Source organism: Clinocottus analis, unplaced genomic scaffold (genome assembly GCF_023055335.1).
Source record: "Clinocottus analis isolate CAN_PGR_092001 unplaced genomic scaffold, fCliAna1.0.p SCAF_16, whole genome shotgun sequence".
NCBI lineage: Eukaryota > Metazoa > Chordata > Actinopteri > Perciformes > Cottidae > Clinocottus > Clinocottus analis.
Window position 1 is genome coordinate 1,893,326 of NW_027175887.1, and position 17,036 is coordinate 1,910,361.

Here is a 17,036-nt window from a genome sequence, read left to right on the forward strand (position 1 = left end):
CGGCAACACAACCTATTCTAGAGTTAGCTAACATTAGCCACAATGAGCTAACGCTCATACCAGACCAAATAAGGCAATCGCTGCAAACTCCCTGAGTATTGAATTGAGCAAAGTTGTGTGTTGTTGCTCATGAATTCAACTTTGTATTAGTAGGACGAAGGATGCTTTTTATTTTATTTAAAAACTCACACAGGCTCGAGGTTATATGCTGTAATCCCCAACACTTTAGGCGATATCTTTTTTCCCGGTTGGACAGACTGGTTTTTGTTGCTACATGCATTTCCCTCACAGCAGACTGAGGATTAATATTGGCAGAGAAGTGAGGGGGGCGAGATGGAGGGAAAAGGTAGCCAGGGATAGAGAGAGAGAAAAGATAGAGGCACTGACAGGGTGGAGAAAGTGAGAGCCCTGCTATAGCTCCACTTCTCTATTATTCATGAGTTACAAGAAGCAGTGGGGGGGAGGAGGAGGAGAAGAGATTGCAGCTTTCTATCTTACCCTTGAGTGTCTTCTATAAGAGCATCTGTCTCCAGCTCCTGTCTTTCTCTGTCTCTTTTATTTTCCCTCCAGGTCTCTTGGTCTATCACTCATTTCTCTCTCTTTTTCTTTGTTGTCTCTTGCAGATTTGAACGTAATGGTTTAGCACACATATCCCGGAGCCAGAGCGTCTATAGGAGGCGAAGAAAAACAAAAGAAAAGTTTATTGTCATGAGCCGAAGAACTGCAGTTTTCTCTGGCTCCCGCAATACGGTAGCACAGCTGAAAGGGAAGCGGCACCGAAAAAACAGCAGCGTCTGATTGCAGCTGGCGGCTCACTGCTTTGACTCGCAGGGTCCAAGAACGGCCCATTTCATTATTCTGCACGCTCTCAATGCACAGCTGGTTCTGGATGGGAGGTTTCACCCAGGAGGCAACTGCTGGTCCTACAAAAGGGAAGCCCATGAAGCAGTGTCTCAAAACGTGCAATGTATCTACTGACCAGCAGGGGGCGGGGCATGGGTCAGATTGTCTCTCTGTTGATTTATTCCCTCAGTAAACATTGTAAACATGAGTTTATGGTCTCAATCGGTAGTTTCAAGTCGTCTTCAATACAGCATGATGTTCATTGAGTAAATGACGGTCCATTTAGAGTCAAACAGACCATAAAGCAGGGTGGGCTTTAGGGCGGGCTTTCTGTGATTGACAGGTTGCTGTCAGAGCCATCTGTGCTGCGCTCCTCCACATCACAAATATAGAAACTTACCTTCAATGGATGCAAAAGAAATTTGCAGATGGCCGTATTCCAAGATGGCAACGGCAAATTTGAGGATTCATAACGTCAGTCCTCAATCAAGGGGGTGACATCACGATGACTACGTCCACTTCTTATATCCAGTTTGGGGTCGTTCCCTCCACTCCTGGCTCTCTGGCAGACTTTTTTGCCGGTACAAGAGCAGAGGGTTGCTCCAGAGAAATAGTTTGCCATCGGCTGGGAGTCAGGTGAAGGGACGCTCGTCACGCTAGCTAGCTTACCCTAATTCTTGTCTACGAATTTCAAGAGGGGGATTGCCCAACGTTCCTGCAGACCATCGTCCCGAAACCCCAATAGTCAGAAAAATGCCACGTTGGACTGAAAGGCACATTGCTCTGAAAAATACCCCGTCACCCTGGAACAAACAGAAGCACACGGCTAATTATTATGCAGACTGATGTCACCCAACAGCCAGGAACAGCCGGAATCGCTCGCCCGACGCTGCCTCTGATTGGCTGGCTGGGTTGGTTTGGTTTAGGCTGGAGGAGTGAAATAAAATATTGTGACCAGGAAGGTCGGTGATGTCACTCTGCATAGTTATTAGCCACATGTTTCTGTTTGTTGCAGAGAGAGTTTGTGTTTTGGAGCAGGAGTTTTTTTTTTGAGGTAACAGGCTTGGGTTTGGGTCCAATGGGACAATTTTTGGCAACTTTTTGATGTGTAGCATTGTTCAACCTTAAAAACAAACAAAAAAACACTTTTGTGGCAGCTTACCATGATAACTGTTTAGCCGGTTAGCGAGATAGCCAACTGACTTCAGACCCAGACCAAGAATGATGAAATGTCATAAAAGCCTTGAGTCTCTGAGTTTTACAGAAGGTTTTGTTTCTTTATCATTTGTTTGAGGATTTCTGGGTTTAGACGTCGTCATTACCTGGAAAACGATAACACACATTCTGATGACTCATCATGCAAATGTTGCGTCCAATATCCATTATTGTAATGTAGACACAAGGTTGTCGTTGGGATGGATTAGCTTAGACCCCACAGGTCCGTAGCATCAAGGGGTATTACATTAAACCATCCTATTTCTACAAAAAGGGTTAATAAGTACTGCAAAAAATATTGTAGTTCCATTTTGTTTTTCCAACATTGGTAACACAAACACGTTGTATGTATTAGATTCCATTGCTTTCCAATTTTTTGTCAAAGAAATTCAACTTTTTCTTCTTTTTTTATGACCTTTGCATTATCATGTATAATGTAAAACATATTAATATGTGTGCCTCTCCCTTTCTCTTTTCCTGCCTCTCGTATTGTGAAATTGCTAATCAGACAGATTATTGTCACTTATCAAGTTTCTGGCTTAGAGATTGGGTTGTTTTGTATTGTTTTGGCCCAACAAATAAAGTTGGAAGTGATCCAAAGGTCTGAACCAGGCCACTCTTTTCTTTGAGATTGCCATTTCGCTTCCACAGTTGATACAAATCACACAGAGACCAAGCAAATTGTCTAAAAATCTTCTACTTTATTCAGTAAGATAAATGTTTTTTGTAAAACATTCAATAAAAAATGATCTCAATTTATTGCTCATTGTCATCTTTACACTAGGACTTGTTCTGATGCATAATATTTTTTTCTTCTTTCCCAAAGCACTCTCACAAGGAATATGTTGCTAGATATTTAGACAAGATTTTATGCTGTCACCGTAATAGTAATAACTTACATACGTACGCACGTTCAGGTTATAGAAAAACAAACCAAATAAAGTTACAGTTGCTGAACAGGAAACAGAGAAGGGGCAGGCGGACTCAGGACTCCTCTCACGTACTTCTGGAGCGGCATTTGTTGCTTTTCCAGCGGCGTTGTAAGAGCAATGAAACAAAGAAAAAAAGTTTCACACCGCTGAGTCGTGAGATCATGTCGGCAGAGGGAACAAACGTGAGCCTAACGCCGGAAAAGCTACAAACCTGAAGCTCAGAACTTCATGTCCTTACACCACGGAAGCCGTTTTAAAAGCTCAATTACATGCATTAATCATGAAATTACAAGGCTATATTTTAACGCAAAGCTTAAGTATCATTCTGTCAACTAGTAAACACACATCGTAAAATGTTAAATGAAATAAAAGCAAAGTAAGCGAGGTGTCGACCTGTACATGCCAGTGAACCACGGAGCCTCAAAACGCTCCGCTGGGAGTCGTCATGTTGCATATATGCTTATCGTCTGGCCTCACTTCAGCTACAGCCATACCATTTACATTTCTTTTTTCTTCCTCTTCACAAAAAGAGTACACTAATAAATCTAAAACATGTCGGTATGATGGGATGGAGTCTTTGCTAAGGGGTCGTTCACATGCTGCAGGATTGTTTTTTGCGCCCTCAAATCCATTGTTGACAGTGTGGACGTGCGGCAGGCGACTCAAAAGCTGCAGCGAATGTTGCCACGTGCAAACGTTACCAAGCGCTCCTCGCTGTTCCCGGGCGATCTCAAGCACCTGTTTGTCTGCAGCGTGTCACGTGACGAGGGAACAGCCAATCACAGCCGGAGGATATCTGTTTTTTTTAAAAATATGTTTTACGATCCGTCCCGCTAACTTTTCAACCTTTTCCGTCCGAGGACGTCACAACATCCGGTTGAAAGGTCAGCCAAAACGGACAACCATCGAATTTTGTTTCGTCAGCGAGTGAGACCGCGTCATCGTCATCATCATCGCCGTGGCAGCGTGCCGGTTTCCGGTTGCTTGGTAACAGCAGGCGCGACAAGAGCGCCACATCTCCAAGCACCTTGGATTAAAAGAGGAAGTCATGTGAACGGCCGTGATGGAGTGCAGGTCGGAGATGGCGTGTTCGATAAAAACAAACAAATTAGAACCACGCCGTGGATCGTATGCTGGAATTTCAGTTATTTTTAAAAGAAGAAAATTCAATATTTAAGGTTACATGTTATGGGACTGAAGTCCTCCAAGCGATGAGTCGCCTTCGGGGAAACGTATATAATGAGACTCATTACAGTACTGAGATGATGTGAGGCTCCCTGTCCCAAGCCATTCAGAGATCCCGCCGCTCATGCACATTCTCAACAAGCAGCGCGTGTGTGTATGTGTGTGTGTGTGTGTGTGTGTGTGTGTGTGTGTGTGTGTGTGCGTGTGTGTGCTGTTGATCTTCTCGGCCTCTGGCCTGCCTGTGTGTGTGCGTGTACAGTATGTGCGTGTACAGTATGTGCGTGCGTGTTTCACAATCCACGAGGGAGCCTAAAAATGTATTTGTGTAACACACACAAAAACACACAGCGACAGTCACGTGCACGCACACACAGGCCGATGCTGAGGTCAGTGGTTATCATGCCATGTATTTACATTCTCGTTTTAAGGAAACTGTGTACAAGGCAGTAGTAGATGGTGATCTGGCGAGGTGTCGTCCATTTTTTTTTTCCTTTCGCGTTGTGGTATGAGGAGGAGGAGGAGGCGCAGACACAGGACGGAAAAACTAAGGTGACCGAAAGGTCTCATCAATAAATAATTAAAGCAAGTAAAGATCAATAAGTTAATAAATTAAGTTAAAGGGGTCTGTCTGTACATGTGTGGAGAGAGAGTGTGTGTTTGTGTGTCCTCAGGGGCTGTCACTAAGGAAGAGGAGCAGTAAACTCAACCCGGACGACCCCCCAGAGACCCAGAGCTCAACACAAACAGAGCTGCTATGAAACCTCCTGACCTGGAGACACCGGGGGCAGAAGCACCGGCGGCTGCAGGTCTCAAAGAATGTAGATAACCACGCGTCGCTCAAGCCGAACAGACACACAAAGAGTTGTTGAGGAGTCGCACAATCCCGCTGTCACGCCGCATCTTTCTTCCGTTTGTTCCTCGTGGTTTCTTATCGTCCTCCACGGTCAGGCGGTCAGACTAGTTTGTGTTAAGCTCACGGACACCCGCCGTTCATGCGCTTGTTTCCACGCGACAAATCATCGGGATTCGTCTTTTTTGTCAGACCAAAAATTGGACCTGTGAGAGTGGCGTCATTTATTTGTCTGCGGTTAACATATTGACGTAGTTATGCAATTATGTCGTCATTTGTAAATGCAGCACAAGAACCAATCAAGATGTAAAACGGGTGTTAATGAAACTCATGACGTTGCAGTACATGCAGACGACGGCACCGCGTTGGACAGCCGTCAGATTTGCGTCCAAGATTCCAATTGTGTTCACGTGATGTTACGGATAGTCGTTTGAGAGAGAGTTTGGGGAGTAAAACCATCGTCTGTAAGCCAATATAGTCATGTAATTGTTGTATTAACGGTTAGGGTTGTGTCGTCATTTAACTATGAATCATTATAGCTTCTTGTTAGTTAGTTTGTTAACCACAGACTTGCACAATCCATTGACTTCCTTATTAAAATGTACCAAAAACCTAGTTTTTATGATCACTTTGTAAGAGCAAGTGGTTTACAGCTCAACGTTCCCCCCGGGCTGATCCACGGTCAGTCTGGCAGTGAGAGTGTGACGACAGTTTATTACAACTCATCAAAAATGGAAGAGAAAAAAAGTGCTATGCACACAATGAAGAGTAGAGATCGTAGAAAGCGTGTCAACTGGCAGCTGCATAAATATCATATATCATACAGAGACATGTAATAGGAGTATTGATCATCATATATCGTACGCAATCGCCGTGGCAGGAATAAACTTGCAGTGGATGTGTGGTGGTCGGGGGGAGAAAAACCCAGAGTTTGGAGTGTGTGTGTGTGTGTCTCTGTGCCCTTGTTGGAGTGTGTGTTCGGGGAAGTCGGGGGAAGGTGGAGGGACGTCAGCTGTCGTACATTCAAGGTGAGAGGTTGGGAGGCGTCGTCCCGCCGTGGCCCTCACAGGCCGGGGGACAGGAGGGTCAGGCCCGAGGGCTCATCGGTAGGTGCGTGTTGGTCAGAGTGGTTCAAGGTGAAAGCTTGTGGCGGTTGGTTTCTTCTAGAGAAGGATGCACTTTCCTTTCTCCACCCACGGGTTGTTCTTCATCAGCTCCGGGTTCAGGAAGGGATCCTCCGGGACGCCGTCCTCTATCCACTTCACCAAACTTCATGGAGAGAGAGAGAGAGACATTTTTCAAATTCCAGAGGAGGTTTATCGCCACAATCCCTCCTCTATCTACGTTCTCCCTTTTGTTCCGTGCAAGGCAAGAAAGAGAGAGAGAACATTTCAAAATATCCCTTTGCTTCTTTTAGAAGCGCTGTTGTCATCGGTAAGAGCGCAGTCCTGATATGCTCAGCTGCTGAATTAATGTTTATTGTCAAAGAAAATGAAGAGAGATTTGAGTAAAAAACTATGTAAATATACATATTTTTAATCAATTAATCGCCTCGTCTTTTTGTTTGTGTAATGTTGTTCGCGTAACATTGTTAGCGGGACATCGTTAGCGTGACATTGTTAGCGTGACATTGTTAGCGTGACATTGTTAGCGTAACATTGTTGGCGTAACATTGTTAGCGTAACATTGTTAGCGTAACATTGTTGGCGTAACATTGTTAGCGTAACATTGTTGGCGTAACATTGTTAGCGTAACATTGTTAGCGTAACATTGTTGGCGTAACATTGTTGGCGTAACATTGTTGGCGTAACATTGTTGGCGTAACATTGTTAGCGTAACATTGTTGGCGTAACATTGTTAGCGTAACATTGTTGGCCTAACATTGTTGGTGTAACATTGTTAGCGTAACATTGTTAGCGTAACATTGTTAGCGTAACATTGTTAGCGTAACATTGTTGGCGTAACATTGTTGGTGTAACATTGTTGGTGTAACATTGTTGGTGTAACATTGTTAGCGGAACATTGTTATCATCAGCGTAATATTGTAGGCGTAATTCCGTCAGCGTAATGTCTCTAGCGCAATAATGTTAGCATAATTTCGCTAGCGCAATATTGTTAGCATAATGTCGCTTGTGTAATATCTTTTATGAATCGAAAACCAAATGGTGCTGTTTGAGGACAAAAATCCATTCTGTGAATTTGCCATTGAGGGGACTCAAATTGGCAAAGGTGCATTTCATTTTCTCAGGAATTGAACTTCTTATTCGCAAAAATTAATAATATGTTATTTAAATTCAGTTCTTTACCCCTAACAGTACTTTCAAGTGAATATAGTCTATATAATTGTTGTTCTTTTTCTTCAGTGTTCTTTTTTTAGATGCACAACAGTTTCAGCCCTGAATACTTCTGGACATGAGACACAGCGAGTCTGTGGACGCCTCAGAAGTGTTTCTTCTGAGCTCCCTTGATTAATGTGCCGCCGCTGCAGTGAGCGCATGAGACGGACAAAGAGAGCGCTGAACAGAACCTAATGACAGCCGCAGCTTCTGCTTAATGATTTGGCGTGCGCCGCCATTGTCTCAATAGCCCTCGAGGCAGCATTAGTTAATGAAGCCATATCACTGTTTTATTGCTGTGGAGTGACTAATGCTGTCACACTCATTGTGTTCATGTCATCACTGTACTTATCGCAGTGAACAACAGCAGATATCTTTTCCGTTTATATTGGTGTGTAATTGAATAAACCAGTGAATACTTGATCGAGCTCGTGAGCAGCCGCTGGTTAAACAATCCCAACCCGAGGTCCACTTAAGCACTTATTCCAGAGCCTTCAACCGTATCACACAGCCTTCTTTGGCAGATGTGGTTTGCTCGGTAGTCATGGAGCCGTCTGTGTATAAAGCTGCCAGCTGCCACACTGACCAGTCCCGTTGGATTTAATGTAAAGGTCTAATTTCTGGCTTTTTCGGTTTGAACGCAACGGACTGTATGTTTACAACGATGTTGTTGTTACAGTGGCAGTTGTGTGTTGGTAAAAGGTAAGAAAATAAATATATTTTTGTGTTACTTTTGAACTAGCCGTTTCCCCATTTCTGGACTTTTTGCTTAGCTAAGCTAATTTCTGCTGAAAAAAGCTTGGCTTGAAAAGACAAACTTAATGCAGCAAATTTTGACCTGATATAAACTGAGTCCAGGGTGGATCCTGCCTTCGCTCAATGTCAGCTGGGATCGGCTCCAGCGCCCCCGCGACCCTGAATAGAATAAGTGGTTTGGCTTATGGAAAAGTGTCCAATTTTAACACTTTTTTTTCAATGTTTCTCTGTGTGCTTTAGGTCGAGATGAAATGAAAAACCTTCATAAATGCTACACACTGGCAAAAACAAAGCTATTTAATTTCAGAGCTATCCATCCCAATGGCTTTTTGAGGGTTTGAACTCTTCGCTTGTCGAGCCAACTACTCACTCAGTCACTGTTTTGGAGGACTTCTCTCGTTTGAAGGCCAGCTGGTACTTGAGGCTCTCCACTTCCTTCTTCATCTGGGGCAGGTCCATCTCATCCATGGCTGCAGCTGGACGTGGGGCTCTTCTACCTGCACACAGCGAGGGAGGGGACAGTTAAAGTTATGAAGCACACAATACTGTGACACAGTAGTTGGACACACTCCATGCACCCGTGCTACACCGGGGGTGGAGGGAGGTGGGTGGGGGGGAGGCCATTAAACGTTAAGAGTACAAACAGACCCACTTAACGCCACAGGATACAGAGGTTGTGTCCTTTGGGGCTGCACGTTTCCTCAGGTTTGATGAAGATGACAAATTAAATTACGCGAATATTCGAAATTTCGGTTAATTTCTTCCGTGCTGCCACTCACATCGAACGCAGGTCAGAGTAGAGCAGCTGATATTCAACACCGGACAGGCAGAGAATAGTTTGTGCTTCTGTGCCGAAAAAAAAGGACAGCCTGTAGTTGTGTCCCATTTCTTTCCATTTGCCCTCAATCCCCCCCTTCCCCATCCCATTGCGTGTGCTTTTAAAATATAGTGGCGTCCCAACACAAAACTTCACTCCGTGAGATGAGTGCCCGCCCCCCCACCACACGCCTGACCACATCGAGGGCAGTAATTCAGCTTTAGGCTGCTGGTGATTATTATGTGATTCCAACCAGGGGTACCATTTCTGCAGGAAACACACACACACACACACACACACACACACACACACACACACACACACACACACACACACACACACACACACATATATATATTTTGAGTTATCTGAAACACCAGATCACTGGTACTGGTGATTAGGAGTGCATGAAAGCCTCAAGGCTGCTACAGTTTCTGTGTAAGACACCAGCGAGTGCTGAGTTCTTAAAACTACTTAAACTCCAAGCTACTCAACCAGCACAGTAAAGCCAGGCCTCGCTCTGAGGTCTTTAATGCATCAGTAATGTGCTCTGTGACTGCTCATATTCACCACGCCCCAAAACTCTAAGCGAGTAGGAGAAGCCGCGAATCAACGAAAGACTGAATCCGAACCTGAAGTTGTAGCTTGAGTGTTGCACGGTGTCTTTCTGTAGGTGACAGAACTCAAATGTATTTATAGTGCGGTGATACGGTGCTATCAGTGTAGCCTTGGGCGTGAGGGAAAAAGATGCACGGAGCCAGGTCAAAGTCATGGCTAGCTAACGCTAACACTAACGCTCACCAACACAGCCTTTAATCACAGCATATACACATAGCCTGGCACACACACACACATTTGGTTGGGTTACAGTGAAATGTATTGTGGGTTATGGCCATTTTGCACCTCTATCTCATATGTAAAGATCAGGAAAACACATTACTCATTATTTATATATCATTCGTAGCTGGAATTTGTAATTCGGGACATTGCAGGCAAGAAAGACAAACATGTCAGTTGTCAACTCTTCTACAGCAATATTGCTTCCATTCTCATCCACTGCATCTTTTCTTTGTCTGTTCCTCCCTCCCTCCCTCCCTCTCTTTCTTCCTCCTTCCCTCTCTCCCTCCTTCTCTCCCTCCCTCCCTCCTCTCTCTATCACTCCCCACCCACGCTCTATGTCCACTATACCCTCTCAACAATACTCTTCTTTCCCTCTTGTGTGTGTACTAGTATTGGTGTACCCTTGAATGTGTGTGTGTGTGTGTGTGTGTGTGTGTGTGTGTGTGTGTGTGTGTGTGAGTCATTTGAGGATTCGGATGAGCCGAGCTCTTGTCTGGTCTGCACTCAGAATCGATCCCACTGAGGAGCTCCAGCACCGAAACAACAATGGTATTATTTTAAGGGGCATTAAATAATACTTGATATTACGCAATTGTCCTTTATGACAGTTTAGTGAGTGAGGGGGCACGGCGAGGCGGGAAATAGCTGCTCCGAACTCAACGCCTACTTCACCGAATGGTCAGGCTGCTAATGAGCCACATTTACATAAACAGCTATGAAAAACTCTCGATGTCTATTTTTATCCGAATGCAAAGTAGCTAAAAATATACATAAAAACAGGAATCTAATGATAACTACATACATGCGTTTCTTCTAGATACTGTTGCTACATATTGGAAAGCAATGTTTCATACCAATCCCTCAGGATGGATATATTTAAGATGTTGGAAGAGAATGAATCAATCATCTGCCTTTTTTATCTAAAAGTGAAAGGCCCGATCGCACAGAGACCAACCGCTAGAAAAAGCGACGGCCAGTTGTATGAATCAGATTTACTGGTTCCACATTCAGCCCAACGCAACCAGCGATGTCCGATTGTATAGACGTCTATGAGAAAACGACTCTACTTCTCTCTTGATGTATTCCCTCAGTAAACATTGTGAGTTTATGGCTCAATCTCTAGTTCCAGGTCTTCTTCAATACAGCATGTTCATGTAGTAAATCACGGTCCTACCTGTCAAACCTCACAGATTGCTCTGAATGAGGAGCTGGTTGCTCAGAGATTTAAGAAGAAGAAACTTTCTTTTTGTCATAATACAAGTTTTACGTACATACATGAGATTTGCTCTCTGCATTTAACGCATACATAGCAATTTACAAGCAGTGGGCAGCTGAAAAGCTCCCAGGAGCAACTCGGGGTTCAGTGTCTTGCTCAGGGACACTACGACATACAAACTGTGGGGGGACTGGGGAATCGAACCGGCGACCTTTCGGTTTCAGGACGACTACTCCTCCCCATGAGCTACAGCCGCCATTAAAGTGATAAAGTGGAGTCCGCTTCAGGGCGGGTCTAACTGTGATTGACAGGTCACTCCCTCTACCTGAGACGTATACGGTGTCACTACGTCACTCTTCCGTGTCCACATATGATAACCTCTGTTCACTGGCTGCAAAAAAAAAAAGAAAAACATGGCGACGGCTGTAATTCAAGACGGCGGCGGCAAAAATCGCCGAACTCGAGGCTTCAGAGCGGCGTCCCACAAACCAACGGGTGGCGTCCACTCCTTACACACCGTCTATGGTCTCATATGTCACTATTTCACCACCAGGAGAGACGAGAAAAGGTTATGGCTCAATAAGGCGAGACGGGCATAATGAGTTTGTGAAGTGTGTGTCTGTGTGTGTTCTTCTGTGAGGTTGAGGAAAACACCAGGTGCAATATTGTATGAGGAAGTGTGTGTGTGTGTGTGTGTGTGTGTGTACTACCAATATTGGAGAGGCAGCGAGATGGCTGAGATCAGGCTTCAGCAGCGTCCTCCAGAGACGACCGGAGGATTGAAAGCTTTTCCTCTTTCTGTTCTCTTTCGTCCCTGTTTTCCCCTCCCTCCATCTCTCCCCTCTATTTGTCTGCTCCGTCCATCTCTTTCCCCCGGGCCCTACCTCAATGGCCGTCTCCTTTTCTCACTTACTAATAGAAAACTATGTTTACTTTGAGAGAGTGCAGGACAGAAAGAAAACAATAATCATGATCACCATTTGGTCCTCTCAATTTAAACAGATTATTTTTTTTTATTTTCATTTGAAGGCAAATGAATGTTCTCCAATCATTTAGTGTCGAACGTTTGTACATCGTATATGTGAGCAGCTGCGTTTTCCCTCCTAACTGCCTTGAAGTCTCTCGCTGTCCTTGGTAGTTATTTCATCCAGCGGTCAAATATTCAAGCCGTCTCGCAGCGCACCGTTGGACAGGTGGCGGGGTTGAGTCCAGTGAGGTCTCATGTACGACACACCTGTGCATGTCTCACATACAAAAACCCACATATTATGCAGTGGGAATGCACCACATGCTCATAGTTTTGCATGAGGTACTATAAATAGTTTGAATATGTTAGAATTGGATTTCAAATAAAGCCTTGATGTGAAAGCGCAACGTTTCTCTCCCGTCACTCATCAATCCACCGTCCGTTTCCATCATATTGTCCCCATTCTCTCTCCTTTCTCAATGCCTTGTCTCAGATTACCTCGCCTCTCGTCTGCTCAATAGCCACCCCGTGTATCTCCTTGTTTATCTTCCACATCCTACCAGCTAATGAACACCTGAGCAAACGTTAAGCTCTGGACAACCCCGCAGGGTAACTAATTATATTGCAAATCATGGAAATGAGCATTGCCATGTGGCTCACAGTTGTCTTGCACCGACAGGTTTAAATCAAAGATATTAGTCCAGGCAGGTCCCGCCCCCCCGTGATGTATTCTCACTGTCTTCCTCTCATCACTCTCTCGTATCTGTTTTCCATCCGTGCCCTGCCGTCTTCCACAGATGCCTCCGCACTAAGTGCTTCCTGTCCAGTTGCACAGATTTCAAAACACTTAATCCAATGCTCCCACACGTGATCAATCTCTCTCTCTCTGTTGCCCTGCCAGGAGCTATTATGGTTGTTACTGATGAAAACCCTCCACAGTAACCATCCCATCCAAACCAGCCGGCATATTGAAAGACACTTGTGTAGTTTTATTCAACGACCAATATATATATGTAAATAAAATGAATATAAACCATTCTCATGAACATTTGTCTGTTTACTGTCACATGGACGACATCAGCACTCCTCAAAGCTCCTTTCACGCTACTGAAGAGGTTGGACACGTTGGATTTTAATTTTTTTCATGGTTATTCTTTCTGTCTATCTGGACCGCCGTTATGAAGCCTTGAGTCCGGACGTCGCCATCTTGGATTACGGCCAACGCCGTCTTTACTTTTTGTAAGCGGTGGTCAGAGGTTAGCATATTTAGACGTAGACGCCGTATTCGACAGCAACCTTTCAATCACAGAAGGCCCCGCCCTGAAGCATATCCTGTTTTATGGCCTATTTGACTCTCAATGGGAACGTCATTTACTAAATGACTTGAAACAAGAGCATGAGGCCATAAACTCATGTTTACAATGTGATAATAAATCAAGAGGGAGGTCGAGTCGTTTTCTCAGCTGCTCTCTCTCTCAAAGCCAGGAAGCAGAGAAGTCTCAAACTCGTGATGTCATTGGGTTTAAAGTCCGGGCTACTCCGAAGACCAAGAAGCAGCTCTACACTTTATACTCAATGACGTCACAAATTAGAGTCAAGCGCTCAAGTTTTTGGATTTGGAACAGAATTGTTCATGTTTATTCATATTTCTGGACTGTCTCAGACCATACAAATTACATTTATGAGTTTAGAGAATGGCCGCAGTTCCTCTTTAACGCACAGTACAGCTGAGGCTCTCTGGAATGTTATAAATGTGCTAGGTATTCGGTCCCAAACCAAAGTCTTGGACACATTATCTCAGCCGAAAAAGTGTAGGGAATCACCAAAGTCAGCCAAAGACATTTTGAGCGGACCATGGGACGTCTGTGCTAAAGTTCATGGCGATCCATCTCGTCGTTGTGGAGCTATTACAGTCTGGACCGGAGCGGTGGACTGAAATGACAAACCGGCTGTCGACTTTGCCATCCCTGGAGTCACGCTGCTAGTGTAATGGCAACACACACACAAAATAGATTGCATGTTCCTCATCTACTGCCCTGGATCCCTGGGCACTGTGTGATGTATTGTCCTCAACCCGGTTGCTAAGTCACTGTAGAGATGAACTTCCAGTCGATTTTCTACATTATCTGTGAACCGTCTGAACCTGGTGTGTGTCAGTGGCCTGTGCGTTGCATGAAATCCGACATTGGAAACAGTCCAGTTTCGTCATGCCAGTGGTGTACCAGCGATGCTCATTTTTCTGGCATTTATACTAATTGGCTGATGTAAATTTGCCACATTGGGACTCGGAGGTAATCCGATGTGAACCTATAGCTCAGTCGGCGGATGTGCACTTGTGAACTTTAGCGGACGTGGAGCTTTAAGGGAGGTCGGGGGCCGCCTTAAGTTTTTCCTCTGGAATTACGGAAGATGATGAACCAGTTAATTACATTTGCTTTATTAAAAACTATTCTTCGAGATCTTCTAATCAAACATTTTTCTTTTTTCCTTCTTCGTCTCTGCTTGAAGGCAATTTAGGCCAAATCCTGTATCTCCAGCGTGTTTTCTCAGAGATAATTAACTACTCTCCGAGCCTCAAAAAAAAGGTGGTGTTCAGTCGTAGTGTGGCTCGGCATCCAAAAGGCTGCTGCTTAAAGACATGTTTTGGTGTGTGTGTGTGTGTGTGTGTGTGTGTGTGTGTGTGTGTGTGTGTGTGTGTGTGTGTGTGTGTGTGGTGGGGGCTGTGGGGTGATTGTTTAAGGGGGCTGTATGTAATGTAGGTTGCGCGGTGATTTGGGTCAAAAGCATCCAGAGATTAACCTCCACCCCCTCGTCTCCCCGGCCTTTACAAAGCAACACACTGTATGTGTGCGTGACAGCAGGTGTGGCGAGCCGCTACAGCACGAATGCTCAATGTGTTGAGTCGCTGCGTCTGACTCAATGATGGCGGAGAAGGAGAAAACTTGAAGGAGGAAACCAAAAGATGAGGGGGGAACGTCTGAAAAGTGAGTGAGTGAACAAGGGTGCAGGAGTGAGAGGATGAGACGCGAGGCAGGAAGAGACTGATGAAGGGAAACAGAGTGAGAGGGCCACTATAGCTACTGCATTGTAAATAGAGACTAAAAATAGAAAGGAACAGGCAGAGCTCCCCTGACCAGCCGAGAGTGGAGGCTAAGAAAGAAGGAAGGAGGCTCCTCGTTCAGATGCCGCTGAGGGGAATAAATGGCAGACGCTGACAGACGGTATTTCAGCTCTTCACAACCAGCCGGTCTGTTTCGGCACTCCGATGAGCCCGGAGGCAGCTGGCACCAGTCCAGCTGATATCACACCAGCACGGCCCCCGCCAACATGGGGCCGAGTCCAGTCGATGGGATCGGATCAATATCGGCTTGAACTACAAACTTTGATTCGGCAATCCACCGAAATGGAGAGGTTCCAGTCCCTCGGGACCATACGCAACTTTTGAAGATGGAAGCGCAAAAAACAACCGTTATAATGTGGAGCCAAACGAGCTGGACCGCTGGGTGGAACCAGAAAGGAAGCCAGGGGCGGAGCCAAACAACTACCACCAGACACAAAAGGGCTACAAAGACCACAATGGCACCCAAAAGGTTTACAATGAGACTGAAAATGACTACAAGGACATGCAAAACAACTACAAAGAGACATATGATGATGACAAAGACACACAAAACAACTACAAATAGACTGAAAATGATTACAAGGACATGCAAAACGACTACAAAGAGACACGTATCAACTACACATCCACATAAGAGACATTTTGAGTCATTTATGACTTCAAAAAGAGACGCAAAACAACGATTAAGAGTCAGAAAATGACTACGCGGACATGCAAAACAACCACAAAGAGTAAAATACCATTAACAAAACAACTACAAAGAGACAATGTAAATACAAAGAGAGATGCAGAGAGACGCCACAAAGACGACTAAAACAAGTAAACGACACGGGCGTTTTCATTCTGGATGTCCGACTCAGAGGAGGAGGCCGGGGGGCTTTCACAAGTATCCTGGAGCGCGTTGTCTCATAATCTGTTTTTTGTGGTTACAAATAGCATCTGTTTCTCGATATAATTTCCAATTAGCATATTTAAAGCTGCTGCTCTGGCATGCGCTAAATGAACCCGAGCTACTATGGTGTGACATTTGTACCCTTGTTATAAAACGCTGCCCGACGGCTCCACTCTTCGACCGGCCCTGCAGCTCAACAAGACCAACATCTTCAAACCTTCAAGCGGGGTCAGGTGTGAAGCACAGAGACGGGGGAGGAGGAGGAGGAAGTGGAGGGTAACTTTTATGTAATATTCGTGGGTTCATATGTGTGTGATGCGTGTGTGTGTGTGTGTTGGGAGGCTGGAGGTGGACAGTACAAAGTACACTTTTAAATAAAGAGGGGATCACATAGCTTGCATACCCTGAATCATTATTCTTTTCTTCTTCTCATACACAGAAACACATTGTCCAGCCAGTTTGTTGCCCATCTTGTGTTTCACACGCGGTGGTTATTATTTATTTGTTGAAAGGCTGCATTAAGGCCTGTGTTCAGACAAAAGAGGACCCCCACAACAGGCCCGGTGAGCGACCACCGTCGTACAGTCACTATAGGTGACTATCGGTGGTGGTGACGGTCAGTCGCATCTCTTACCTCACTGGTGCGCCGGCAGAGGCTGTTGCTCCTTCCGAGTCTGACCGGTGCAGTTAAACCGGAGGAGGAGGAGGAAGAGGAGGAGGAAGAGGTGGAGGTGGAGAGAAGACGGCTGGACCGGCACACGGAGAGAGGATTTTTTTTTTTTCTCACTTCCCCGCTTTAGGACGGACAACTGCAGACTTGCTGTTCGCTCACTTTGTGTATCGCGGCTCGCGCTCAGTATCCTCTGCGAAAGAGCGAGGGTAAAATCCGCAGTCTCCGGAGTGGAAAAAAAGAGAAGAAGAAGAAGACACAAAAAAAAAAACACACAGACGATGACGACCAGTCTGAAGCCGTCTGGAGAGTCGGAGGAGTCGCTCTTTACCCGGTTAGTTAGCCCGGTTAGTTAGCCCGGTTAGTTAGCCCGGTTAGTTAGCCCGGTAGTCCGCT

At 45.2% G+C, this 17,036-nt stretch overlaps 1 protein-coding gene across 1 annotated transcript in view; it reads right to left on the minus strand.

The window, feature by feature from the left end:
* Positions 1 to 5,719: 5,719 nt before the first annotated feature.
* gng13b (guanine nucleotide binding protein (G protein), gamma 13b) overlaps positions 5,720 to 17,036 on the minus strand; it is an 11,487-nt gene continuing 170 nt past the window's right edge. The window contains exons 1-3 of the mRNA XM_068579179.1: positions 16,605 to 17,036; positions 8,488 to 8,614; positions 5,720 to 6,294 (exon numbers count right to left, since the gene is read on the minus strand). The exon at positions 16,605 to 17,036 is cut by the window's right edge and continues 170 nt beyond it. Of these exons, the coding sequence (XP_068435280.1) occupies positions 6,189 to 6,294; positions 8,488 to 8,585 (204 nt within the window). The 5' untranslated portion in view covers positions 8,586 to 8,614; positions 16,605 to 17,036 and the 3' untranslated portion in view covers positions 5,720 to 6,188. The remainder of the gene's footprint in view (positions 6,295 to 8,487; positions 8,615 to 16,604) is intronic.